The sequence below is a fragment of the Meriones unguiculatus genome, chromosome 7 (assembly GCF_030254825.1).
Source record: "Meriones unguiculatus strain TT.TT164.6M chromosome 7, Bangor_MerUng_6.1, whole genome shotgun sequence".
NCBI classification, from domain to species: Eukaryota; Metazoa; Chordata; class Mammalia; order Rodentia; family Muridae; genus Meriones; species Meriones unguiculatus.
In genome coordinates this window covers 117,016,343-117,042,898 of record NC_083355.1, presented here as the reverse complement: position 1 = coordinate 117,042,898, position 26,556 = coordinate 117,016,343, and the positions used below count along the sequence as shown (strand labels likewise).

Genomic DNA, 26,556 nt, shown 5'->3' with positions numbered 1-26,556 from the left:
AATGGTACCACTCATTCCAGTGGTCTACACGTGACAATCATGACAGACACGGGTGCACTTTATTGGTTAAAATCCCTGCTGGCCTGCAGACTCAACAGTGCACACCTGAGAATGGGGACAGAGGGTCTGAGCAGGGGTAGCCCGTTCCCTGCTGGCAGACACCAAGGGAGATGGCAGATGCTGTGGTCACCACCCATTGTTCAGATGAAATTTTTTTGTTGTTGTTGTTCCCTGGGGCCTAACCAGCCAGGAACTACCCACAGCACTTCCAACAAACTTTCCTCGGCTGTCGGCTGTCACTATTCCCAACTCAGCCACAGCAGAATAAAGATGCAGAAAATGGTGCTCAGCTAAAAATCAACTGAGCCACCGAGGCAGAGCGGGGGTGTTTTAGTCCATTACAGGTGCCTGCACCTCTCTCTTCCTAGAGCCAGACAGGAGCCTCCCTCCCACCCCCATGGTGCATGCGACAGGGTGGGTAGTGGTTTGCAAAGCAGATGGTGAGGCTACGAGCGTGCAGGTGGTCCAGGGTGATGCCAGGCCAGGTCCTAGCATCAATGGCAGAGGCTCCCAAGAATCCTGGCTGGGTAAGGCACGGAGTTTCAGTTTCCCGGGGGCCCAGTCCCAGCCCGGCTCCGAAGAGCCTCTCCAGGCGGCACACCCAGCACCCGCTGCTGTGCTGAGCCGCCGCCGACACTCACTTGGCTTTGGACCTGGACCTGAGGCCTGTGGGGGAAGGAAACGACAACATCAGGAGCAGCCTTTCTCGGAAAGCTCTAGGTGCCTGGTACAGGGTCTCACTGCCATTGCCAAGGCTATGAGGTGTATCCAGGTCCACAGTGACCCCAGGTTCCTCACTGGGGCAGCGGAGTTCATCTGAGTGGGTTGGAGCCAACTTGATACCAGCAGGTGTTGCTGAGGCTGTCAGAGCCAGGCATGCTGCCTTGAGCCTGACTGTCTTCGGTGGTCTCCATGTGGCTTACTTTCTACCTCTCAGATGCATACCCACTCTCTGCCAGACCCATACCCTCTCTCTACTCTCACCAAGCCACACTGAGCCCTCTGAGCTTGACTTGGTCTTTCCTGCTTTCTCTCTGGCTGGCTGCTGACGGGGGAGAGCCCTGGGTTGCCAGCCACATGCTTTCACTGCCTCCAACCCGAGCCTGCAGGAGCCCCGCTCCCAACTCTCTGTGCAGCCTAAAATGCCTGGTTTCCCACCAGTGGTGGTGGGGTTCCAGTCTCTCCCTTGGAGGCTTGAGTTTGAAAATCTGCTCAAAAGATAAGAGAGAATGAATGGGGCAGTAGCCAGCCATGAAAACTTCGCCTCGAGTGTTATCAGGATATCCGCAGGGAGTGGGGCAAGGAACCAGCTAAGGCAGGGGTGTAGCAAGTCTGGTTAGCTAGAACAGCGGTGCTCAGTCGGCACGGAGAGGCTGCCGATCCAGGGACACAGGAGCTGGTATCCATCAAAATGCATCACCTCACGGGGCAGTCCATACTGCAGGGTCAGCAGCACTGAAGTAATGGTAAACTCCAGTTCTGACCTGTGGGTCCTCCCTACAATGCACCCACAGACCTCATCCTTGTACCTCCATCCTGAGACTTCAGCCCAGTGGCTAGCAGGTTCAGAGTGCCAGGCAGACGCAGGCTCCCCGAGCATGGCCAGAGGTGCCTGAAATCTCCGGTTCCCAGAGTTCACAATGTGCCAGGCTTTTTTGTCCTAAGCTGGGCCTTTTCCATCTAAGATGCCTGGCCATGGAGCAGGGTCCCAAGCTGGTCCAACTGCATCACTGGCCCTGGCTGTCCTGCCATGAGTGGGATCCTGAAGACCCTATGGTACCTACAAGGAAGACCTGGCATCTAAACTGACCCTTTTCTGTCCCTGGCTTCAGGGAGGGGGGCCATGCACCTTTCCTCTGGCAGCATCTGCTTTTGAGACATCCATTTCCTTATAGTCTTTGGGGCATGTGCTTGACCATAGCCTCGACCACAGGAGAGCTGCAGCAGTGTTGGGGGCATGGGCCCCATGTAGAGGGAAAGTGTCTCCTAGGAATTGGGATTGGGAACGCTGCAGATTTACCATGACAGTGGGTAGGGCTGAGACACACAGGAACAACCTCAGTCTGTCCTGCAACAGTCTGACCAGGCAACAGCCACCCCAAAAGATCCCCCCACTCTACCCACAAGGGGAGGTCCCCTCCCTACAGGGAGCCCAGCTTAGCTTTATCTACCCTGCCTTTGAGGCTCATCTGGAGTCCAGCTCTGAGGTTGTGTCCAGCTTGGGGAGAGAAGACCCTGGCAGGCAAGGCTTGGCAGCTGGGCCTTCTCTAACAAGGCAGGGACAGCAAAGACACCACCACCACCACGAGCCAAAGGAGAGGTTTGCTGATCTACCCAGAGGGCTAGAGGCAAGCTAGGTTAGTGCCCAGGAGGGCCAGGCAGCAGGCTGAGGCCCCAGCACCCGCCGCCACCATTAGTCAACGCAAGCCAGGCTGTGTACGTACCTCACTGGACCACACACAGCCTTTTTGTTTTATTATCATCAGAATCAGGGGCAAACTCTGCTTTCAAATAAAAGAAACACACTCATCAGCTTTTCACAGGGGGGCAGCCCTGAACTTAGGGTGGTAGATCTGGGGGCGCCAGGCTGGCCATGCTAACTCTCTTTGTCAGGGTCAGAGATAGACCACCAGGCCAAAGCCCAGACTCTCTGGTCACGGTGACAAAGGCATCATGGAACTTAACGCCAGACCACCCTGCAGCAGCAAGAGCCAAGGGCCACCCTGCTCCACTCCCCGCAGAAGGGGTGTGAAGGCAGGAATTTGCAGGTGAGGGTAACGCAGGCAGTGGCTCCCAAAGCTGCCCTCTTGTGTGAAGTGCTGTGCCCCCACTGAATCACCCTCTCTCCTGGATGCTTGTTGAGCCTGGAGTACCCGCCGGAGTAAGGGAGGGACCAGCTGGGTAGCAGGGAGAAGTCCCAGGCCCTGTCGTGGGACAATGAGCTTTAACCACGTGCCCACTGGATGTCCTCTACCCTTGCTCACCACAGCCCACCTCCCATTTACCTTCTTGGTTCCTTGAGGGACGCTTCTTCCTTCGCTTGCTCATCCCCTTTGAGACCCGGCCTCGGCCCCTGGGGAGGGTGCCGGACCCTGAGGAATCTGTCACTGCGTCCTCGGAAAAGGACCTGTCCAGGGACGTGTCAAGTGCAGATTCCGGAGTGTCCTCATCCTCTCCAGGGCCTGTGTGGGGGAGCAGGGGGCTGTGGCCTCGCTCGGTGGCATCCTCTGGCCCGTCACTTGTACTGTCAGCCTTGGCTTGGTGGACATCCCTCGAGGCTTCACGATCCCTAGCGTCCTGGTGTGAGCTCTCAAATCCAGGAGGATTATTGCTAGAGAACTCAAGGGGCTTCAGGGCCTGATCATCTCCCAGAGTCACTGGCCAGACGCCCTCACAGGGCTGGGCTTTCAGGGTATCTTCAGGAGCCAGGAAGTCGCTGGCATCCACATACCAGGAAGAACGCCTCTCTAGGTCTGGGGGGCCACCTTCCTCCTTGGAGGGCTGGGAACTGGGGGTTACAGCGTCCACAAGGTCCCAGCCCTGTGGCTCGCCAGCTGCTGTGGTATCCGAGCTTGGCTCTGAGGCAGGGTGGTCTGTGCCTTGTATAGGATTGCTGGCAGTTGCTGTGGATGGAGGGATATGTCAGTGAAGGGCAGAGGCCATTCTTGTTAGGCATTCTGGTCTCACGTCTGAAGTGAGCCTTCCTAAATTACTACAAACTCCACTCTCAGGACTCCCCCAGCATGATTTCTTGTGGGTCAAGGCAGGGCAGTGCCTTCAGTGCGGCCACACACAGGGGACTGGCAGCCACACACAGGGGACTGGCAGCCACACACAGGGGACTGGCAGCCACACACAGGGGACTGGCAGCCACACACAGGGGACTGGCAGACACCCACTGGGCCACCAAAACACCCACTTCCAGATTCCCAGTAGTGGGAGGGAATGGGGAGAAGGTCACAGGCTCAGGTCTTACCAGGCTCTGTGGCCTTTGGAGGATCTGCTGGAGCCGCTCTGCTGCCTGCTTCGGCGTCTCCTCGGCCCCGGGCAGTCTTCCGTAGCTGAAAGCCCTTCCTGATGTCTGCCAGCAGGGCATCAATGACACACACCTCTTCCTGCTTTCCAGGACCCTTCCTGACTGCAGAGCAAGAAATCTCAGAGAGCAGCTCAGAGGCCCTGCGGCCACCCTAGAAACCCCAGCTGGCAAAGTGCTGAAAGGCTTGGGAGAGGAAGGCGAGCAGCCCCACCTGGGTCCCAAAGCTTGTTACTGTTCCCACCCACCCCTGAGACCCACCAGGCTTCCCGTCCTCGCCCCTCGGCCTCCGTGCCTCCTCCTCTGCCAGCTGCTGTTTCCTCCTCTCTGCCTTCGCCATCTGCTCCTTCCGGTCCTTGTTCTCCTGCTCACACAGACAGGAGCCTTGTCATCCACCCAGTGACCCACGGATGGGTATACCGAGGGACAAGTAGGGTGGGGTACAGCTCACAGCTGTACCTATCCACAGCTGGGAATAAAAGAGCCAATTCTGCCTGGCTTGGCTGGAAACCCCACTCTGGCCTCAGGCATCACCTAACCCTCCCTGGACCCACCACACCTTCAGGGCGCGGGTGAAGAGGTCTCGGAAGGTCTTCATGGTGTTGAATGTGTCCTCGAGAGACAGCTTGTGGGGGTCTTCGCACAGGTAGTCAGCCAGCTCCAGCTTCTTTTGCTCAATGGCCTCAAACACCTTGTCTAGTGCCTGAGAGGCCTCAATGCTGCCCTGGGGACATAGCAGCCACCATGCAGTGAGCCACAGGAGAATGCTGCTGAGGCCTTAAGGCACAGGACCCTCAGGCAGAGGTCTCCACACAGAACAGGGTCTGTGGCATGATGGATGTCCCTGGCTGCCTCAGCCTGGGGCCAGGGAGTCCACACCCCACAGGAAATCCCAGAAGCTGCTCTGCTGACTCAGGCCCTCTTGTTCCTTGGCCTGTGCTAACAGAGCTGCTCACCCACCTACTCAATTCCCATGGCCCTGGACATCCCAGGATCTGTGCTCCTCCCCAGGGACATTTCGGGAAGCCTCTTCCGACAGTCACAGGCCTCTCACCGCTCAGCTTACCTGGAGGCGCTCAGCATACTGCTTTTGCACCTCTGGGACTGAGGTGGACACCTTCCGCTCTATTTCTAGAAGCTTCTTCAGGTTGGCAGTGGCCTCTGAGCGGATGATCTCCAAGTTGATTCTGAAAGGCACCGAGAGGCAAGATGGGCAAGCATATCACACATCAGCCGGCAGGCAGTCACAGTGGGCCCTTGACTGTACAGAGACGGTATAGGGCTGTTCACGAACCCTTCTGCCAACCCTGTATGGTGGGTTAGGTGCCTGTTCTAGTGACACTCAAGTCAGCCAGATCTGTTGGCATACTGGCTCCTCACTGTAGAGCAGGGCCTGTGCCATGTTGGGCATACCTGAGAACCTTGGCTCAGCTGTTGGGCCCACTGCATCCATGCCTCACTGACCCTAAGGCCCAGCAGCTGCTGGACCAAAAGCTCCCAGGGCAGCAAGGCATGGGAGCAGAGACTCAGCAGCTGGCGTTCGGTTAGCCTCTCTGCTGGGTGGTGAGACCCAGGAAGCTGACACCACTTCCCTTCCCTGAGCCTCAGGTTCCTCCTCTGTATCGTGGGGTGGCGTGACCTAGCTTACGCTGTGGTGAAGGTTCACTCTGTGGAGAGGCTGTGCCAGGCTGTCACCCCCTCCCTTCTTAGGCTTCCCACTCTGATCTAAGCCACACAGCTACAGCTCACACAGTCCCATCCCAAGGTGAAAGTCAGCATTGTTTTGAGAGTCCTGAGGCACAGGGCTATGCTTCAGCTGTGGCCAGGCCCTGCTGGCCAGGAGGCTGGGATCAGAGGTCGGGGCCTGCTAAGGGGTTAGGCGGGCAGAAACACGTACCCTGCAGCTTGAGACGGTGGCTCCAGGTCCTGGGAGAGCTGTAGGAGGTCCGGGTGGGTCTTCTCCACTTCCTGCAGCATAATGTGCCCGTTAAGATCCCTGTTGACCCCACTGAGCCTGCACAGTTGTGAGCAGAATCAGCCCTCTGACCCTCCTGGGGCCTCTAAACCCTGCCATGAGCCTGTGCCAATGTGTGTGTGTACGGTGGTAGCTATGGCCTGCTGGGGAAGGGCAGTGTCCTGTCCTGGTCTCAAGAATAAAGGGCTAAGGACCGAGTATGGGATGGCCACCGTAGGGGCGCCCCACCCTCAGGCTCCCCAGGGGTCACCTCCAGCACGTGGTGGAGCAGGGTCACGCGACTCTGCTGGGACTTGGTCTCTGTGAGCTTCAGCAACGTGCTAATCTTGAAACCATCTGCATCTCCCGTATGGCTGCCCTGTGAGGGACAGGGAATCAGTCCCCTGACTCCCAGGGTGTGGTGGGAGGTGGCCCACAGGGTAGCTCTGTCTTACATAGTTGAGGAAATTCCCAATCTTGAGGATCAGCTGGCAGAAGACAGGCAGCCGCTGGCTGGTGAGCAGGCCTGTGATGGATGGGCGGGGTTGAAGGAAGGTCCAAAGCCTCCAGGTACCCAGGGGTGTGGCTGCTTCCCTTGTTTCCTGACCCCAGGCCCATCACAGCGACAGAAAGGAAACAAGGCATGGGCTGTATGGGACCACGGACTCCTCCACCATTGACCAGCACAGGGACTCTGGAAACGCTTTCTCAATGCCCCTGTTTGCTGGACCCTCCGCTCCAACACGTGTATGGCCATCACCATGCTCTCTGGTGACAACGCTGGAACACTAGAGGAGCTTCTTCCAATCTGTGGCCACCCCAGTTCTCAGGTCTGTCCTGTGGGGTGCAGGGAGGACCCTCCCAGCTCGGAGGATGGGAGCAGGCATGTACCATGCTGTGTGCCTGGGAGAAGTGAGCTGTATTTGGACCACGGGAGCCCATCTGTGTCCCTGATCTGTGGCCAAGCAGGTCTCTACCGTTCTTTACTCATAGAATGGGTACATACGCTGACATCCTTGTGTTTCTGCATGCATGTGAGTGGCTATATATGAATATGCACATGAGCATGCATGCCGTCCCTGTGGGCATGAAGTGTGTGTCCTGACTCATGTGTGCAGTGAGGGTGTACAGGCATATGTGTGTGCGTGTATCATGCGGCAGAGCGGAGGTGACTGCAGATGGGGAGGGTCAGCACCTCACCAGCTCTCAGTGGCCGTAGCAGGGGCTGTCACATGTGGCAAGCCTGTTCCTCCCAGCCCCGCAGGCCTCTGGGCCCCACTCACTCTCACAGGCGGTGAGTACCAGCTGGGCCTTGGGCCGCACCATGTCCAGGACGATGGCCGTGCCCTCGCACAGCATCATGCACTCCACCCGAAGCTGGTAGCTGGTGCAGAGGGCAGAGCAGGGGGTCAGGGCCCGGAGGCTCTACCATGCTTGCCACTGAGAGCACGCTCTGCCCTTGGTGGGTGGGTGGAGGGAGAGTCCCCACAGCCTGGGCTGGGAACACGCACATTCCTAAAGTAGGGCCCGCCTGGGGGATTCAATGGCAGCCCAGGATGCCTGGAGCTTCTCCGGAAGACCCTGCCTCAGGACTCAAAGAGGCTTCCTTCACCTCTGCTCTTTGAGAAGGGACAAGGAACACGAGAAACGTTTAGATACCAGACTAGATGGCTCATTCTCGGAGCCCTGGGGACTCGTACAGCTGCCTTCCTGACCCGAGCTGGGCTCCTGCCCTCCTCTCCCCACCTTCCCCTTCCCGAGGCTAAGCAGGATCCCAGGGCTGCTGTGCTCACCAGGGAATGTCCAGGAGGAGAATGTAGAACTGGTCAGCGTTGGCCAGTCTGGCCCGCTCCTCAGTGAATGCCCGCAGGTTCTCGATCTGCAGGGGTGGGGGTGGGCACACATAGGAACCGGTGGTCTGCCTGCCCAATGCCTGTCTAGCTGCAGCCCTTCGGGAAGGTCCGAGGTGGCTCCAGCCTTCTGTGGCTCACCAGCGCGGTGACAGGGGTCAGGGCCTTGCTGTCCCCACTTCCTCTGACTGATCTGGGCCCCGGCTCACCTCGTGCTTCTCTGGGAGGAGCTTTAGGAGCTGTTTGAGAACCTCCACATCAAACTTGGTTGTGTCACCAGCCCGGATCATGCTGGTGACTTCTTCATTGGAGCTGCAGAGGGTGAGGTCAGGGGTCATGCTTAGAGATGGGGGTGGCCAACAAGCATCTGGAGGAGGCTCTTAGGTAAGGGTTTAGAAACTAGGGGAAGGGCTGAGGCTTCTCTTGCCTCAGAGTCTACCTCAGTGATTTTCTGAGCCTCACTTTTACCCCAGCCCACAGGAATCTCAGATGAGACAGTCTGTGGCAGCTATCCACAGTCTCCTGCTCTGGGGATGGAGCATGCATGGACCAGGCCAGCCTGCAGAGGGCACTGCTGGGCAGAGCTGGGATGCTTGGCAAAGCTCACCGCTCACCACACTACATCCCTCACTCACCATTTAAATTGCTTCAGGAAGATGTTCAGGTTCAGGCTCTTTTTGGAGTCCAGAAAAGTGACCTAGAAAACCCCCCTTTCGCTGGTATCTGGAGGGTGGGCAGAGGACGTCACCCCACCCATGGGCCCTGTCTTTGTTCTTACCTCTTTGGGTTCCTTCCTGGTGGGGGCAGCAGAGGGCTCCTTGGGCTTAGCCGTGGGGAAGGAGAACAGCTGCTCAATGCTGGAGAAGTCGGGTTCCACCACCTCTGTGCAGGGGCTGCTCAGTGTGGCCCACATGGAGTTGCGCTCTACAGGGGAGGGGCAGGCAAGGTTCATTGCTGAAACTCGTCCTTAATGTGGGTGTGGGGCCCAAAGGCACGAGTGCCAAGGCCTCTGAGGCCTCAACAGGATGCTGCCTGGAGCCCAGCCTGGCTTGAATATCTGATCCAGCCTCCAAGCTGCTGTCAGGCTATGCGCAAGCATGTGGGCACATGTCCACACTGGGAAGGTGACCGCATTTCTTCCTGACTGGCCTTCTCTCAGCACCAGCACCTGCCACCTAGGACACTATACAGAGAGCCTTACAGAGCAAGGCAAGGCAGAACCCTCGGCGGCTGTGTGCCCATGAGACTACTCTGAGGTGGCCTTCAGTCCCATGCAAGACACAGAGGAGCTGAGCCTGAGAGGGGCCTGGCTGCCTGGCTAAGCAACAGTGGGCACATGAATGGCGGGCGCTCACAGGGTGACCAGTAAGCACCTACCCTCTTCAGAGGCTGGCCTGCAACAGGGAGCGCTCACCTCGTGCCACATTGGACGGCAGCTTTTGCCAGTTCAGCTTCTTCATTCGCACGGTGGGTGGATTCACCCTGCGGTGACTGGGGACCCAGGCTGAGCCCAGGCTGTGGTCCACGTGGGCCACAATGACCTCTTCCACACCACCCATCATGGGGGGGACCGATGAACCAGGCAGGGGAGGAGGTGGAGGAGTCCAGCCTGTTCCAGGCAGTGGGGGAGGGGGAGGGGGCGGAGGTGGGTACCCCATGCCAGGGAGCGGGGGTGGGGGCGGGGTCCTGGAGGAGTCAGGCAGAGGTGGAGGTGGCGGAGGTGCTGGGGCAGATGCAGCCCTTGAGCCTGGTAGGGGAGGTGGGGGTGGGGGTGCAGGGGGAAAGATGGTCCCTGAGCCTGGCAAAGGGGGTGGCAAGGGTGGGGGTGGAGGGGGTGCTGGGGGAGAGGTGGCCCCTGGGCCTGGCAGAGGGGGTGGGGGGTGGCGGGAGCACGGGGGTAGAGCTGGAGAGTGGTGGGGTAGGTAGAGGTGAGGCTGCTATCCGCTGCTCGAGGACCACTGGCTGTGGAGCTATGTCACAGCTGGAGGTCTGGATGCTGCCCACATGTTGGCAGGCAAAGGCCACTGCTGGCTGCTGGCCTTCCCCACTAGCTGTGGGAGCAGTAGTGTTTTGGGAGGAACTGTCCTGCTTCTGGCCTAGGTTGGCTTGGACACTCTTGTGGGCCTTTTCCAGGGGGCTTGGTCGGGGTCGCCCTTTGACAGACAGCAGTCGCTCAACTACCTCCTCCAGGGTGCAAGCCTGGGCTGCGGGGAAGAAGGTGTGTCAGGGGCGGGAGCCAGAGATGAAAACAAGGCTAAGGGAGGCCACCTCCCCACAGGACCAAAGACCTCAGGGTCTTCCCAGCAGGCCGTGCCCTGTGGCATGCCTTGCACCTCCCTGCTTCTCACCATCACTGGCCAGGAGCACAGCCCGGTTCACCAGGTTCTCCAGGGCCTCCCAGAGCAGTTGGCCCGGGCGGCCGGCAGGCTCCAGGTGCATGAGACCCTGCAGCACTGACAGCAGCTGGGCTGATGCCGGGGAACAGCTCACCTGAAGTGACCAGACAGGACAAGGGACTGGCTATCCCTCCCATGGGCAGGCTGATCCCCACCAGTCCATGTGCCAGGGGGACCTCACTAAAGCCCTGGCCACGAGTGACTCAGAGGCAGGGCTACTGGCAGCACTGAGGCAGGCTAGGAGACATGAAATGGCACCCTGGGTCCCTACCTATTACTGTCACTACCAGATCAGTTCTGCTGCATTCAATGACTGAGACCAAGGGCCAGGTAAATTCAGTCTACTGAACCCTCACCTGCCCTGAACCTCTCTGAAGTCCCCAATAATGACTGCCTAGATGAGGAGCAGGAAGGCACGGCCACCTTGGACAGCTCTACTCTTTGGAAGCTCATCCCGGGACGGCCTAGCCTCTCTGCCTATGATCCCAGCTCTGTGCCACTGCTTGGCCATCATAGGACTGAGCCAAGCAGAGGCCCTGGCCCGAGACAGCCAAGCCCCACCTTGTGGAACAGGGAGGCAAAGACTTCCTGGTGGCTGTTCATGTTGACACCATCGCAAACACGCTGAAGTTCCTCCTCATCCTCTGCTTTGGCCTCCTCAAAGGCTTCCAGCTGGATCAGGAGATCAGCGTCCTCTAAGTCCCTAGGGCGCAAGGACAAACAGTTGAGCTGCTGTCCCGCTGAAGCCCTTCCTCACAGATCCAGCCTGCATCCAGCTCTCTCTTTCTTCTCAGCCCACTCAAACACACTGGGCAGCGTTCCTAGTCAGGCCCAGCCTGTAGCACTGCAGCTAGGATGGCAGTGTGAGGGGTAACTCAAGGGTCTGAGCCTCCCACCCTGCCAGGCTGCCCAGAGGTCACCTGGGCATCTCCAGGAACTGGGGTAGGGCAGATTCTTGTGATGGAGTTGGGCCCTCATGTAGAGGGTTAAAAAAAAAAAAAAAACCAAAACCAACATAGCCAAGGTCACAGTTGAGACAGGCCACATGAAAAGGGTATGGGCTTGAGTCAGGTGTCAAGGGCATAAGCTGAGACCAGGTGCTGCCATCCCCTCAGCCTGTCTGCTAACTGACCCCCTCACCCAGCCACCTGGGTACGGGTCCCACAGCCCTATAACAGGGCTAGTTCCACAGCAGTGGCATCAGTAAGGCTACGCATGCTGACTTCCTGGTATAAAGAGCCCCCAATGGGGTCTGTCCTGACTGTAGTCAAGACCAGGGCTCTCAACTGGATGAGCTCCCTTTGGAGCCGCCAGGGTCAACAGACAAACTCCAGGCTGTGCTCCACCTGACCTTCAGAGCAAGGCGAGCAGCTGTTGGCAGGCGTAAGCACCACAGCTAAGACATGCTAGGTGTCCGAATCCCGCGTTAACAGGAGGCCCTCTACTAACCTGGCAATATGGCTCTGATGGGCAGCACCCAAGAAGGTGTCTAGCCTGAGTCCTAGGGTCATTCCTGGAAGACACCTTTCAGCCCATCTGGAGATATTGCCTGGGCCAGGTGGCTGAAACCCCAAGGAAGGATTGGGGAGGCCGCAGCAGGGACTCACCGTAGCCGGGTCAGAATATCTAGCAGCTGTAGTCCTGGGGGTAGATGGATGGGGTTAGAGTCTGGAGGCTACCTTTGGCCTCTCCTGCCTTTGCCTTCAGCTCCTTGTCACATGGGTCTTGACTCTCCTTTATCTCCCTTCTCCCTCCTTTAAGACCATCAGTGGGTCTTAAAGTTCCAGAGGGGACAAAGTCCAGATACAAGGTAGTGCTTGCCCAGTGGTCACTGCCTGAAGGAGCAGAGCTGGAACAGGGTCACCTCTCTGCCCCTACCACTCAGCCACCTACAAACAGAACCCTCAGTGCTGATGTCCTCTCTACCACAGGAGTGGGTGGTGATAGGAAGCACCCAGATCCTGGAACAGCACCTTCCTTCCCCTGGGGTCCTAGGGGATGAAAGGTAGGGGCAGGATTTGCTGCAGCCCCACCTCCCCAGGAGCTGTGGCACTGGCTGGGCTGACCCAGCAGACACCCCGGAGGTCTTCTAGAAGCCTGGCCAGCAGGTGAACACACTTACCGATGAACTCGCTCCGCAGCTGGGCACGGGTGCGGAGATCCTCAGGACCCAGGATGATGGCGTTGATCACACTGAGCAGGGTAACCACGTAGGGCACGTTGTCGCTGTCCGAGAGCTCATTCATGATGACGCTGAAGCGGTACTGCTGGCTGCACACCACCTGTAGGGGGGTGGGGTCAGGCTGCGCTCCAGCAGGGGCCTGTGCTGCTGGCCCAGCTCCCCACTCCTCACCTTGTAGTGGTCCAGGGCGTCCAGGGTCAGTGCGTGGCCCTCGGGTGAATAGATGCACAGAGCAGCCAGCAGCTCAAACACCTGCTTCTTCACCATCACGTTGGATGTATCCAGGGCTGTGGAGGGGCAGGAACACCTCAGCAGGCGCACCCCGCTGCCTCCCGCATCAGTCTAACACACCCGTGATCCGAATCCAGAGCCGAAGCCCGGGATGCCAACTCCAGGTAAACTTCAAGGCCCTGGCTTTGCCATACTGATCTTTCCTAGTATTCTGCAGACAGGCCCTCTCACAGAAGGGCCTGAAGGCAGGGGCAGGTATCTGTGGTCTATAGAGCCTGGCCCAGCCCAGCCTCGGCAGCCGGCTCGGCTATTGCATCCCTGACAGCCCTTGCCTTCTCCATCCCGAGCTAGGGAAGCTTCTTCCTCTGGGTGCTTTCTCATTTGGCTGTGCTGAGAACAGCCACAAGGGAGTTGATGGAGGGGTGCAATCAAGTCCAGGCTGCGGAGACAGACTATGACTGGTGAGTCCTGGGTTAGACATATGTGGCAACCCCTGGTTTTCTTTCTCACACAGACACCACTGCACTAGTCACTGCTCCCTAGAAGGTCTTGGAGCCCCAGTGGGCCCTGACTGCTTCCCTTGAGTGACACATGGACAATACTAGCCACCTTGGTTTTCCAGAAAGTAAAGCTGGTCTGGAGGTATGCAAGGGCAGAAGCAGGGGTGGCCTACTTGGTACAGAGGGGTGGCGACCAGGGAAGGTGCCGGAAGGCGGAGGGTGATATCCTCAGCGGGTGTGGGCCAGGCCTGTGCTGGTTACGGGGCTTGGAGCCAGGCAGAGCGTATGTGGGGAGCTGTTCTGTGTACTAGGGCCTAGAGGCCAGAGGAGAGAGCCAGCACAGCACTGGTAGTCAAAGGACTGAGGGGACAACTAGAGTAAGCTGGTGGAAGGACTCAGGTGGTCTGGAGGCCCGAGTCGAGTGAGCTGTCTCTACCTTCCTCACCTGAGGGAAGCTTTCCCTGCCAAGCCCGCAAATGCCCCCTGCCCTCACACAGTGGCCTACAGCTCACCCTGGGAGAGCTGGCGCACATAACCCTGGTTGCTGAGGATGTATTCGATGCCCTGCTGTGAGTTCATGACCGCACGCACACAGCTGATGCAGGTGAGCTGCAGCAGGGCATCTGCAATTCGGGCCACACCGCGCCCCGACAGGCGTGCCAGCGCCTCCAACAGCAGGTCCAGGCCGCTCTGCTCCAGGAACTGCACCATCCAGCCGCCATCGCTGCTCTCCAGGCGCTTGCGCAGGCCTGAGTAGTTGACCACGGAGGGCATCTGCAGCAGCCGGATGCACAGCTCAGGCTCTGCACTCTCCAGGTTGGCCTCTGTGGGGTCTGAGTCTTGCGGCCCCAGCTTCTCCTTCAGGGCCGCCCACTTGCGCTGTGCCCCTTCCTTCACAGACATCTTGCCGAACTGCAGGAACAGAGAGGGACAGGGCCATCAGCCTGATCAGGGATGGAAATGACCCACAGGTTAGGAGGTCAGAGGCCAGCTTGGCCATAAGTGACACATGGAGGCAGTGTCTGCTGACTCAGTTTCTCTTTTAGGTTTCTTGTTTGTGGGCCAGTGATGGGGAGTTGAGACAGGTACTTTGTTCCTGGTTCTGACAGCCTCTTCTTGCTCCATCTGGACTGAATAACAGACAAGAATGTCCTACCATATGCACAAAGACCCTGAGCCTGAGGCTCAGTGAGAGGTAGCTGGGTTAAAGACCTATGCCTTGCGAGGCCAGTTCAACTAGGCGAGGTCTGGGGTTTAACCAGGCGGCGGCAGCCATGCTAGCTGGAACACTAAGACACTGTGGTGATGACACAACATAACAGCATCCCTGGGGCTCCCTTATCCGGTTCCAGGCGCTTCCTCACTGCCCACAGCCTCAGGGGCGGTGGGAGGAGGGGCAAGTCACAGGAGTCGGCTGAGGACACGCTGTGAGGGGATCCCCAGGACTACTGGAGTGGGTGGCAGCTTCCCCTGGTCTCAGCTTGTCTGTGAGTGGGTGCATCCAGAAAGAGTCCCCCGGCACACAGAACTCTACCTGGTTCGTTAGCAACAGTCCTAACTCCAACTCTGGAAGCAAACGCCACCACCACTACCCCACTGATATGGGCAAGTCTGGTCTAAAACGTTCTCCAGATAATGCCTTTCCTGAGAGCACCAGACAAACTGCTTTCTTGATGTCTTCTCCATCCACTCATTTCTCCTGCTGGCTGTAATGCTGCCCCATTGTACCCCCTGGGGACAGCTTCAAAGGTCAGGGGCATCCCAGGCTCTCCTGCAACCATGTTTGGCTGAGATCTTATATTTAGCATCTGAGAAAGGCAGCATGGAGCCGTGGGAGGAAAATACTGAGGGAAAGAGCTTGGTGGAACAAGCTCCCATGGCTGTAGCCATTTTGAGGGCCTCGTCCTGTACTCCCCACTGGCCTCAAGATGGGCATTTTACGTGTTGAACAGGTGAAGGGCTGCAGGTAGCACTCGGAGGCTGGTCCTGTGCCCACATTCACACCGATGGACCCCTGTAAGTGTTCCTGAAACCCACTGAATGCTGGGAGGTCACACTGTTGTCAGCTCTCTCAGGGATGGTAGACCCCAGGCTGAAGAGACCCCAGAAGACCACAACTTGAGTAGAGTGAGAGCTCAGGCATGTTGCCAGTGTGGTTCTGGGTCCTCGGTGTCTGCTGTTCTCACCTGGGACCCTGTTGCTCTGGGTGAGTTCCCCAGAGCATACTGCCCAGCAGCACGACAGAGCCTCTGCCCAGCTCCCCTCCTCCTTTCTCTCAGAAGCTGCCTGGAGAGTAGCAGGGATTGGCCTGGAGACCTACTGGCAGATTTCAGCCCACCCACTCAGTGAGTGTGAGCCTCAGTGTCCTCCTCTGTACCTCTGCCTTGGCTCCTGGGAGCACCTGAGATTGGGCTAGGGCTGCGTCTCCTGCCTGTAGGTAAGAGGGATGTCCAGGTAGATCAGCCTGGTCCTGTGCTGCGCTCCACTGGCTAGGGTCCCAGCATCCTACCCCTGATCTCTGCTTTCACCAAATCCTAGACCAAGCCCTTTCACATCCAGCCATCTACTCACCCAGATGCGCAAGACTTTCCGGCTGTCTCTGCCCACCCATTCAGGGCCCTGCCTCCAGCTTCTCATTCCTGCTGCCAACCTGGACCTGGTCCCTCTTGAGCAGCGGTAGGTGTGGAAGCTTCACCACAGAACAGAGCTGGTTGACTGGCCTCTGCCAACTCCCCCAGCTTCTGTGCTGCCCAAAGAGGTGCCCAGAACTGCCTCCCGCCCCCATTCCTGCCTCCATTGGCCAGAGGCCCTGTCCCCTTGGCACAGGCTGAGTGGCCGGAGTATGAACTCACCCAGACCTGGCCTCTGACATCCAGAGTTCTCTCTGGCCAGGAGCCCCAGTAGGATTACCAGAGCCACAATGCTCTAGGCCTGAGGTCCCCAAACACAAAGGTTAGGGTCTCTGCTCGCCTCTCAACTGCCCTGGGCAACTTGTGTGGGGGTGGGGAAGCTCTGCCCCCAAAGCCCCAGAGATGACTGTGTCCACCTGGGAGAGCCAGCTGGCTGGAAACCAAGATGCCAAAGTAAGGAGCACTTTCTAAAGGTGTCTGCCTCTCTATGATGACACTGTGTGCGGACAGGTGATGGTGGCTTCGACTGAAACAGCACCTGGTCACTCCATAGTCCAGCAGCTTTGGCCAGGAAGACCAGTAGCTGGGACCTCATGAATGACTGACAGACTTCATCCCCTGTGGCCACGTTTCCACAGGAGAAAGGCTAATCTCCTGAGCAACAGGATGTCCCATTTCTGGTTGACTTCCAGGAGGCAGAAATCCTGCGCCTTCCCTTTTTTCCACTATAAAACTATAAAGCTTTCCCTCTTCTGCCTGCTTTCAGACTTCAGACAGAGCTATGGTTGCCCCTTTACTACAGCAACTTCTGAACACAGCCTCTGCCTGCCAAGGGAGACCTGGAGAATACCCAGGAAGGTACTGGTGCCAAGTAAGGTTGGGATGGAACCTCACTCCTGTGCTTACTATCTGTGTGTCCCAGGGAAATTCACAAACTCTCTCTAATTCGCATAGTGGGTTGGTTGCAGCGGGATCCATATAGAACTAGAGTCAGTAGTTAGAATACCTGGAGCTTGTTTTGGCACAAAGCCTCATATCCTCTAAGCTGGCCTCAAACTCATTACATAGCTGAGACTGACCCTCAAAATCCTGACCTCTACCCTGTGCCTCTGAAGTGCTGGGATTTCAGGTGTGCACTATCATGGCTGGCACTCAGCTGTTTTAATGGCATCTGTGGAAGACTGGCCCCCCTCCCACCCGCTTCCAGCTCTGCGGCCAAGTGCCCAACTCTGAGCCAGACCTGGCAGACACTCAGGAGGGGCTGGATATCCTGGCTTTGCCCAGGGTGTGGGGATGACCCACTACTTGAATATTTTCAAGTTTCCCCCCAATCATGGTCCTGGGGCGGAAGGGTTGACGTTGCAGCCCAAGCTCTGGCAGGTGGGGATGAAGACATGAAGAACCTCTCATGTGCTTACACACTTCCCGCAGCACTAGCGGACTGCAGAGGGCAGGGCCATTGGGATACAGTCCCTAGATCCAGGCGCTCAGGGCAGCTTGTCTTTACCGGTACATGGGTCTTGTTTTTGTTTTTCGTTTCCTTTTCTTAAAAAAAAAAAAAAAAAAAAAAGGACAGAGTATTACTATGTAGTAATACTATGTAGTCCTGGCTGTCCTGTGACAGTCCAGGCTGGTACTGAACTCACAAAGTGCTGGGATTAGAGGCATGCACTACCACACCCAACTTACACATGGTTGTTTTGTTTTGTTTTGTTTTGGAAGGAGACGTTCAAGACACTTTCTCTGTACAGCCTTGGTTGTCCTAGACTCACCAGGCTGGTCTCAAACTCACGGAGATCTGCCTGCCTCTGCCTCTCTAATACTAGGATTAAGGTGTGCGCCACCGTGCTGGCTTACACATGGTTCTTAAGCATCACTTTTTCCACAGGCACAGGCCAGCCCTTCCCCTGAAGGCAGGGTCTCCCTCAGGGTCTACGGGGACCAGCCCAGATCTGACCACTGACAGGACTCCCGGAAAGGAGGGCATCAGGGCCTGCAGGCCTCAGGGCCACCTCCTAGGAGGGTGGCTCTCAATAATAGCTGGCTGCCTCCTCCACATGCTCTAGGGCAGCCTGGCATGGAGCTGCTCGCCCCTCCTTCCCACATGCCTGGGCAGCTACTCTGACTCATGGAGCTCCAGAGCCTTCCACCCCTGCCTAGTAATCACATGTGGGCCGAGTGGGGGTGGAGGATCAACTCCACTTGCCCAGCATGCCATGCAAACAGGGAAACCAAGGCAGAGACAGTGGCTAGGAAGTCCTGCATGTGTCCCTCGGCACCCACAGGGGTGGTGGTGGTGTCCCAACACATTAAGGAATCTGGGTGAGTCACATGACCCTACACCTCAACTTCCTCATCTCTACATCCAGAAAACCATGAACTAAGAGCTGGAAGGCCCTGCAGCTAGCTACTGGCCTTGGGCTCTTAGGCAATCGGAGAGTTCGGGTATCCCTCCACGAGCAGCAGGCCAGGCCTTGCACCTAAGCCCCGGGGAGGCTGCTGCCTGCACCTATCCCCTTCAGGGACTGCCAGCACAAGGGAGCTGATGAGCCGATGCTGAGGTAAGTGGCTAAGCCAGGGGCAGGCCAGGCAGGGGACCCCTAGAAGTAGAGAGGCAGCTGTGAGGGGGCCTTGCCAGCACCAGAATAGGGCCTGGGGTGCTTCTGGGCCTGGAGCCAGTGGGGGTTGGGGAAACACAAAGGAGCGAGCTTGTCTTCCATGGGTGGGAGGGAGAAACGGCAGAAGCGGGATTCCGGAACTGGGTGGCAGGGGCTGTCACACTGTATTTTTAGATCTTCCAGGAGCCCAAAATTTCCACTGCTTGACAACCCTTGCTTTTGCAGAAGTGCACACATTCCTGGTAGCTTCCTGGGGCTCAAGGACAGCTGCTGTCCTACTCTGACCCCTGTTACCTTCCCTCTCATTCAGTCTCGGCTCCCAGCAGGTGGGTCATCTCAGCTGACTGAACTCAGGTGAGACAGCCTATGTGCACAGCACGCCTCAAGGAAGCCGGAGAAGGAAGCCGTCCACCGTCCCCATAGCCACAGACACGGAATGGATAAGGCCAGGTGAAGCAGATGTCCAAGCAGCACTCCAGCTCACTTCCACTTGTCAGTCACCATGGCTCAGAATGGGTGTGCAGAGCCCTGGACTTCCAAGGCCCACACGGGGCAGAGTGTGCATGAAGGGACCCCTGCACTGTCGGAAAGAACAGACAGGGCCGTGGAACTTCAAGTACAGCCGACACCTGGACTGTCACCCAGACACCTGCCTGTTGCCTGAAGGCAACAGAAATAGTCAACAGAAAATGCCTGCCAGGACTAGGGGATACCCCTCTGCCCCCGCTCCCTATGAGGAAGCTGGTGCTGGGCACTAGTGTGTCTGAGATTCTGTTGGCAGGCTGGGGAAGGGATCTCAAAATGCCTTCCCCTCCCCTACAGGACGTTCACCCAGGCAAGGTGGAAACAGGAAGGGTGGAGGCACCCAAGCCAGGAAGCTGCTTTCACTTCCATCCATTCTGGGATGATGTGGGGACCCAAGCTGTCCCAGACTTGCAATGTCACTACAGGGGCCCCTTTCTTAGCCTGACACCCCAGCTGCATAAAGTATAAGGGCAAAGGGTATACTGACGACCTGCCCCTCTGACGTCCTTAAAGTTCCGAGAGCTGCAGGGAGGCGTAGGGGAATGACCATGGTGGCCATCTGTGCATGTGGGCGCTTTCTGAGCTCTGCCTGTGGCTGGCTGAGCCCCTTTAGTGGAAGGGAGAGGTACAAGGGAATCAGCTCTGGGGTTCTGGTTTGCCAGGCTCCACAGTCTGGAAGACAGGGTTACGATTTCAGCTAGTATGCTGCAGACCCAGCGCCTAACCTTAACTTCCTTCCATCAGGGCTTTGTGGCCATGGGGACCTCAGGCTCCCCCTAGACTTCATCTGCTTGGGTTCTCTCTCTCCAAAATCAGACATACTTGGAAATTCCTCCAGCAACAGGCCCCATGTACCCTCTGGTCCCCCAGATGTTTTCGGCAAGGCCTCTTTCAACCTGGGAAGGACAGACATTCCTCAGGATTCAGGGGGCAAGCATGGCATGCCAGTTTGCCCTCCAAGTCCAGCCTCAGCCCTGTCCATGCCCAGGATGGGAAAGCTGTCCTGTCCACCCATTTGCCAGATCACAGTCCCCACCCTCTGCCAGTGTCCAGCTCCAAGCTCCCCTTCCAGGGCCAAAGAGAACAAAGACACATTGAAAGTGGGGGAAGGGCAGCGCTTGTGTCCTCTAGCACAGCCAGGGGCAGCAGCTGGGGCTCTTAGGGAAGACAAGGCTGCTTCACCTCTGACACGCTGGATCCTTAGACAACCCATGGACTTCCTGCTTCTGTCTTCCACGACGACGACCAGCGTGTTACTGCCAGCACCATGGTTGGTTATCAGAAAAGAATGCCACTCTCACTGTGACCACTGCACAGGGTCAGCTGGGCCCTGAGAATCTAGCTTCTTAGCTTAGTGCTCAAGCCTCCCTGGCCCCGCTCGGCATTCCCCAGCCAGCTGGCCCCAGGGAGCCTGTCAGGCCCGACCGGGAGAGCAAGATCCTCAGCCTGGTCTTTGCTCTTGTTTTTGCTGCTCACAGTCCCGGCTGGGAAATGAGGACACCAGGGCAAGATCCAGCTCACTCCGGACTTCGGTTTTCTTGGCCAGGGTGTTCTCCACGGAGCCCTAGACACTCAGCGTAGATTGGCTGACCCAGCACTGTCCACATGACAACCATCAGGCCTGTCAGCACCACAAAGCTACTGCTTATCCTTTCTATCTCAGAGGTGACCTCCCATCTCCTATCTCTCTTCCAAGGAGAGCCCATCTCCCTGAAATGTGCCACACAACTCTGCAACACGCCACGGTCCAGCCCTGACTCCTGTCTATATCCTGGGCCCTCTGTGTGGGTGTCCCTGAGAGACACATCCTGTTCTCAGGCCGCGTGTGTCTGAAGTGGGACAGAGAGGCGTGGGACAGGCAGCACCTTCCTCCCAGCCTGGGCCCAGCGGAGCAGATGTATACCTCCCTGCTGTGGGCGCAGGCAGCAGTGCAGCTGTGCCTGGAGCAGGAATGAGGACACATGGGTGATGAGGGAGTGAGTTTTCACGTGGAAACAACAGCCCAGGGTTTCAGGGGTCCTGGACCAGGCAGGGAGACTGAGCCACAGAGATGCCAGTTTGCCTTAGGAAGCTTGGAGGGGTCCAGGTGGCTTCCAGGCTACACCTACCACCATCAAGGGCCAACGTCCTGCTCAGTGCTGGTGAGGACAACGGTTGTGAGATGGTCCTGGCTGGAGATGGTGGTGCCCGGGCTAGCCTCTGCCTACCACTGTCAGGTGTGCTAAGCTGAGAGGTGTGTCCCTCCTGACCTGCTAGGCCCTGGGTTAGCTTCAGTGCTTGGCTTTGATGTTGGCTCCTTTCATTCATGTGAGTTTTCCATCGGCTCCCCATCCTCCAGGAGCCTCACACCCGGACTCCAGTCCGCCTGAACTCTGTCAGTGAAGGCCACACATGCTGCTGGCAAGGCAGAGCCCATGGGAACACAGTATCCACGTGGATCTGGGAGGCTCTGACCAAGTCCAGCCCTGGGAACATGTGGATGCTGTGACAGCGTAGGCAGGAGCTGCTGCCCAGGATCTCTAACTCTGCTGAGGCCGCTGCTGGGGACCAGCCTGCCATCCTCAAGCCCACTGCCCTCCCAAGAGTCCACATGCCACAGGAGTGAGCTAGGAGCAGATTGGTAGAGGCCACCCGGCCTCTTCTCTGGACTCTTCCATCACTACTTCTGTCCTATGTCTGTTTCCTCCAAAAAGGAAAGCCATAGTGAAGGTGGGGCAGGAAAGGAGCACTAGCCATCCTGTCCTCAAATGGTGGTGAAGGGTCCTGGGCTTTTGTGCCCACCCTTTGTCCTGGTTGGTTTTTAGCCAGCTTGACACAAGCTAGAGTTATCTGGGAAGAGGATCCTCAACTGAGAAAAGGCCTCCGTGGGATGCCTGTGGGCAAGTCTGGGGAGCATTTCTTGCTTATCTGATGGATGTGGATAGGCCCAGCCCACTGTGGGTGGAGCCGACCCTGGGCAGGTGGTCCTGGGCACCACAGGATGAGCAAGCCATAAGCAGCACCCCTTCTGGCTTTCGCATCTCCAGGTTCCTGCCCGGAGTTCTTGCCCAGCGTCTTTCAATGAGGCAGTGTGACCTCAGAGTTTTATAAACCCTCTCCTCCTGGCTGGTTTTGGTTTTGGTTTTGGTCATGGTGTTTTATCACGGCAACAGAAACCCTAACCATGATACCACCTCAGTTACACCCTATTCCACCTACCAATGCCCAATGACTCCAGGCACCAGGGGTTCAGGGGCAACAGGTCCTAGTACTGAGTCACGAAGGAGAGGGAAGCTGGAGGGTGAGCTTGCTTTTCACTCACACTATTTAGAGACTCAGCAGAGCCTATCTGACCAGGACAAGGCCTTTTGGTTCTCTGAGCTGCAGTGTCCAGTCCTGAGACCTTGTCCTGTGGCGAGTATTTGCTCAGGTCAGGCTACCAGGGTGAAGGCTACATATCAGGGCCCCATCCTCACACTCCACAGTAAGGGGTAGGGGGTAAGAGGGCTTTGTGTGGTGTATCACTGGGTGCCACCTCCTGAGGGGGTGTCATGGGTACAAGGAATTGATGCCTACAGCACAGGCATCTGAATTGCCTCTGTCAGAATAGACAGCAGCTTGCACACTCTCCAGATGGGTCCCATCAGCCCTTGGCTTGTCTACTCTCAGCACACAGACCTGCTCACAGACTGTGAGAAGCGAGAAGAGAGCTTGGGGACATGCCTGAGGAATGACGGAGGTGGTCCCAGCAGAGGAGCAACTGTTCAAGTCGACCTAGCAGGGTCCTCTTACAACCAGGTAGGCGCTGACCCTACCTGGCTCAGCCCTTCTACTTTTTCCCTATGCTCCCTAAGGTCCAGTCCAGCACTACCAGAAAGGGCTATTCCCCCTTCCTGCTGCCCCCCAACCTACCCAAGCAGGCTGTTAGCACAATTCTGGCTCCTGAACAAGGAGTTAAGACCCTACCCTGTTCCTTATGGAATCACACTTTAGGACAGGGGCACAGGGAATGCAGCCCCAGCCGGCATGCTCCCTTACCCAGTTCCTGTGCAGCTGGGGGTGACATGTGCGGGGTGCTGGGCAGGTGGGTAGCTGTGTTCAGATCCTACTCTGGCTCAAGGCCCAGGCTGTCTGAACTTTCTCAGCAAGACCTTCCAAGCTTAAGTCAGGCTACCAGGGTGAAGGCCACAAACTAGGGCCCCATTCTCACACCTCCAATGGTAAGGAGTCTGTCCTCCCTGTCCACATCAGATGCTCCTGGGCCTGTCCCCCTTTTGGTCGGTCCCCGGGGCAGCCCTGCAGAGACTGGCTCTGCAGCTCACTCTAGAAAGAGGCAAGCATACAAGCATACCCTCTCCAACACACAACGTCCACCGGCCAAAGGCCTATGCACCTAGCACCCTGCTGTTTGTAAGACAGAGAAGTAGGAGGAGTCTGGTAGCATAATATAAGGCCCTAACCTTCAGACCACAGGAACCAACACGCTAGTGTTCTCACAAAGCCCAGGGATTCGGCCTACTCCAGAGAACGCCACCATCCTTGCCCACAATGGCCCAGCAGCAGCCTGCCTGCACCCACAGGTGGCACCTTCACCCACCATCTAGCAATTCCCCTGCCTCCCCCAACAGCTTTCGTGAGCCTGAAAACTTTTCCCTCTGTAACAAGCGCACTTTGATAGAAGGTGAAGGAATCTATTTAAGGTAGGTGCTTTCAGGTCCCGGCACATGGAGACGTGTGCAATTATCTCCGACAGCCATCAGCACCCCCACAAAGTGAGGGGCTCACCTGAAGGTTAACTCCTTGTTGTTCAGGAGCAGAACCCTTGCTAACAGCCTGCTTGGGGAGGCTGGGGGCAGGGGTAGCCCTTTCTGGTAGTGCCGGACTGGACCTTAGGGAGCATAGGGAAAAAGTAGGAGGGCCGAGCCAGGCAGGGTCAGCACCTACTGGCACTAGGAGGAACCTGCTGGGTCAACTTGAACAGTTGTTCCTGTGCCAATGGGTGGGAACAGTGAGAAGTCTCAGTCCCCAGCCTTGGAACATATACCCATTTTTGCTACAAGGGATCCGGACGCTTGCTCATGTCTCAGCCACTGTCCTCACCCTTCAAGTATAGGCAAAGAAGCGGAGGCCCAGAGAAGGCAAAGGCCACTGGAGCACTAGGGAGGAGGGACTTCCTGACTCTCCCTTCAGTCTTTAGAGTGGGTGCACAGACCTGGACCCCAGGCAGGATGCATTTTTGCCACTGACTCCTGGTGTGTCTAATCTGTGGCCGTGTGCCTTGGGGCCCTGGGTAGTTAGACAGGTCCATGGAGCCCTCTCCACCCCGTGGTCCTCTGTGGAGTCCACCAAGGCATAACTGGGGGCCACTCGGCTTTCCGACTAAGATCACCTTTATTCCCAGCGTCCTTGCCCAGGATGTGGGTTGACAGATGTTGCCACAAGAAACAGAGCTGTGTCACTCCCCTAGGTCTGCCAGTGGGCTGCAAGGGCCTGAGTTAGTCCACCGGAGCTGGCATCTGTAGAAGCTAGTCGTCAGGGCGGGGCCGCAAGCCCAAGCCGGTACTGTGCTACCCGCAGGGCGGACCTCCAGCTGAAGTTTATTTTCTCAACTGTGGCTGATTCATGGTCAGGATGTGGTAGCCGCAAGGTGGGGGAACTCCTCCAGTCCGACCCTGGGCAAACAGCCGGCGAGCAGCGCCAGCCGGTAGTCTAGGGCGAAGAGCGCGCGCGGGACTGGGTTCTTGGCCACCTCGGTGCACACGCGGCAGCCCGCTCCTCAACCCCAAATCGTTTCCCTCACTGGTTCCAGACTCAGTTTCCCTCTGGGTTCCAGGCTATCCCGAAACCGCAGACTTACCGGGTGAGGGCGCAGCGAGAATGGTGCGGAGGTGCTCTGTCCCGGCGCCGGAGCGTCTGGGACTGCGGGCGGCGGCTCCGCGGCTCCTTTCCGCAAGCTCTAACCGCGCTCGTGGGCCGGGCGGGGCGGGAGGGAGGAAGGGGAGGTGCGGCCCCGCCTGACGGCAGCCACGTGGGGGGCGGTGCTGCCCGGGGTGGGGCGGGGTGGGGTCTCCAAGGAGGCCCTGCCCACCCGGGTCTGGCTTTTGTGCAGGGGCGGAGAGATGGGAAGGAGTGGGACATTCCTGTACGGGGCTGGAGAGCTGCTGGGAGTGGCCCTTTTGCCTCTGACCTCGCTGTCAGTGCGGGCTCCCTAGCGCGTTCCTGGTCTGTCCCCTACGCTGCCCATCTGGTGGACTCAAGAGTTGGTCAAGTTCCCTGCCACCTCTGCCTCCTATACGGGAGCCCTGTTCTAGGCTGCTGGTGTTGAGTCCTCTGATGCCCCAAGCCTCATCATTTCTCCTTGGGCTTAGACTTGTAGCTGTTTCTATCCTGGACATGCTTGAGGCTCAGTGTGCTCCGCTGCCACATGAGATTAAGCCCAGCCTTGGTTGCTTGCAAATGCTGTCTCGGTATTCTGTGGCCCCTGCTTGGCCCATCTCAAGGCCTGGAAACCCTGGCTGTGGGCCCCGGGACAGGAGCAGCCTTTGATAGCTAGCCAGCGTTGGGATGGCCCGTGAGTGCAGTGTGTACCCTGGGGAGGGCACCGGGGCAGGTGCTGACTGGCTCTTGGGCACTGCCCAGCCAGTTGTGGCCATTCCTGTCTTAGGACTCAGCTGCTCTTAGAATGCACATTCCGGCAGTCTCTACCCAGGGTGCCACTCAGCCCCTGTAGCCCTCCGCACAGAGTCCTTTAGCCTTGTCTGAGCTCCAGTTCCTGTTACCCAATAGCACCTAGGTCTGGCACCTCTTGGGTAGGGGTCAGCAAGGTTGACTCACCTCTGTCCTGGCTGCCTTTAGTCAGTGGGTGTGTTTATTTACCCAGAAGGAGGCATGTGACTTCAGCCCCAGCATGGAGGACTGCTGACCTGACCACCATCCTTCATCTACTGGAGCCTTACCGTGAGACTGAGGGAGTTGTGCCATCTTTCCAGGATCTTTGCAGTAGCCTGTGTAGAGGTGAAGGTCCAGTGCCTTCCTCCCCCCCCCCCCCGCCTCTGTTCATGGCTTTCTTCCCTGAGAGGGGTTGGCTGGACCCAAGGCCAGGTTGCATTCCAGGCACCACGGACACTGCTGCAGGCCCATTGGACCTGCACCTCAGGGTCAGGCCAGGCTGCAAGAGGCCAGAGTGAAGAGGGCACAGAGGACAGTGGGTAGCTAGCGTGAGAGTCAGAGAGCTAGCCACACTCATGGCTATGGAAGCTGGAGGGGTGGGGCTTTCCCTTGAACCTCAGCTTGGGCTCTCTGTGGGCAGAGCAGGGACATTTCAGCCTCAGGATCGTCACCTACCCTGATTACTGATAGTCTCACTTTCTTTCTGTCTTTCTTTTTATTTTTTATTGTTTTTGAGTTGATGCACTAAGTAGCTTAGAAATCTCCATTCTTATAAATCTCACTCTTGTCTCAGCCTTGGAAAGTAATAGGATTATAGGCTTGTGCCATACCATTCTCTCTCTCTCTCTCTCTCTCTCTCTCTCTCTCTCACACACACACCCTGTCACCCTCTGGTGCATTACCAAAGTGGCCTCAGAAGTTTGCTTTTT

The 26,556-nt window shown here is 57.5% G+C and overlaps 1 protein-coding gene and 1 long non-coding RNA gene across 6 annotated transcripts; one reads left to right on the top strand and one right to left on the bottom strand.

Annotated features, from left to right (window-relative positions):
• Positions 1–40: 40 nt before the first annotated feature.
• On the bottom strand, positions 41–24,957 carry Inf2 (inverted formin 2). The gene is given in 23 exon segments (XM_021654160.2): positions 41–726; positions 3,066–3,683; positions 4,037–4,198; positions 4,355–4,457; positions 4,653–4,817; positions 5,160–5,280; positions 5,991–6,061; positions 6,319–6,426; positions 6,503–6,573; positions 7,331–7,431; positions 7,841–7,926; positions 8,107–8,209; positions 8,533–8,594; positions 8,676–8,821; positions 9,312–9,777; positions 9,779–10,101; positions 10,246–10,387; positions 10,855–10,996; positions 11,901–11,934; positions 12,416–12,575; positions 12,647–12,762; positions 13,719–14,118; positions 24,816–24,957. Coding segments are annotated over 22 exon segments (3,720 nt in total). The 5' UTR covers positions 14,110–14,118; positions 24,816–24,957; the 3' UTR covers positions 41–697.
• LOC132655309 (uncharacterized) lies at positions 12,733–20,736 on the top strand. 5 transcript variants are annotated; one of them, XR_009593156.1, is made up of 7 exons: positions 12,733–12,870; positions 13,221–13,348; positions 15,159–15,643; positions 15,745–15,882; positions 16,603–16,694; positions 18,206–18,397; positions 18,765–20,736. It is a non-coding gene; the product is annotated as an uncharacterized LOC132655309 (long non-coding RNA). The 5 variants fall into 5 exon arrangements; XR_009593157.1 differs by having other exon boundaries at positions 15,486–15,882; XR_009593159.1 differs by lacking the exon at positions 15,745–15,882.
• Positions 24,958–26,556: the final 1,599 nt, after the last annotated feature.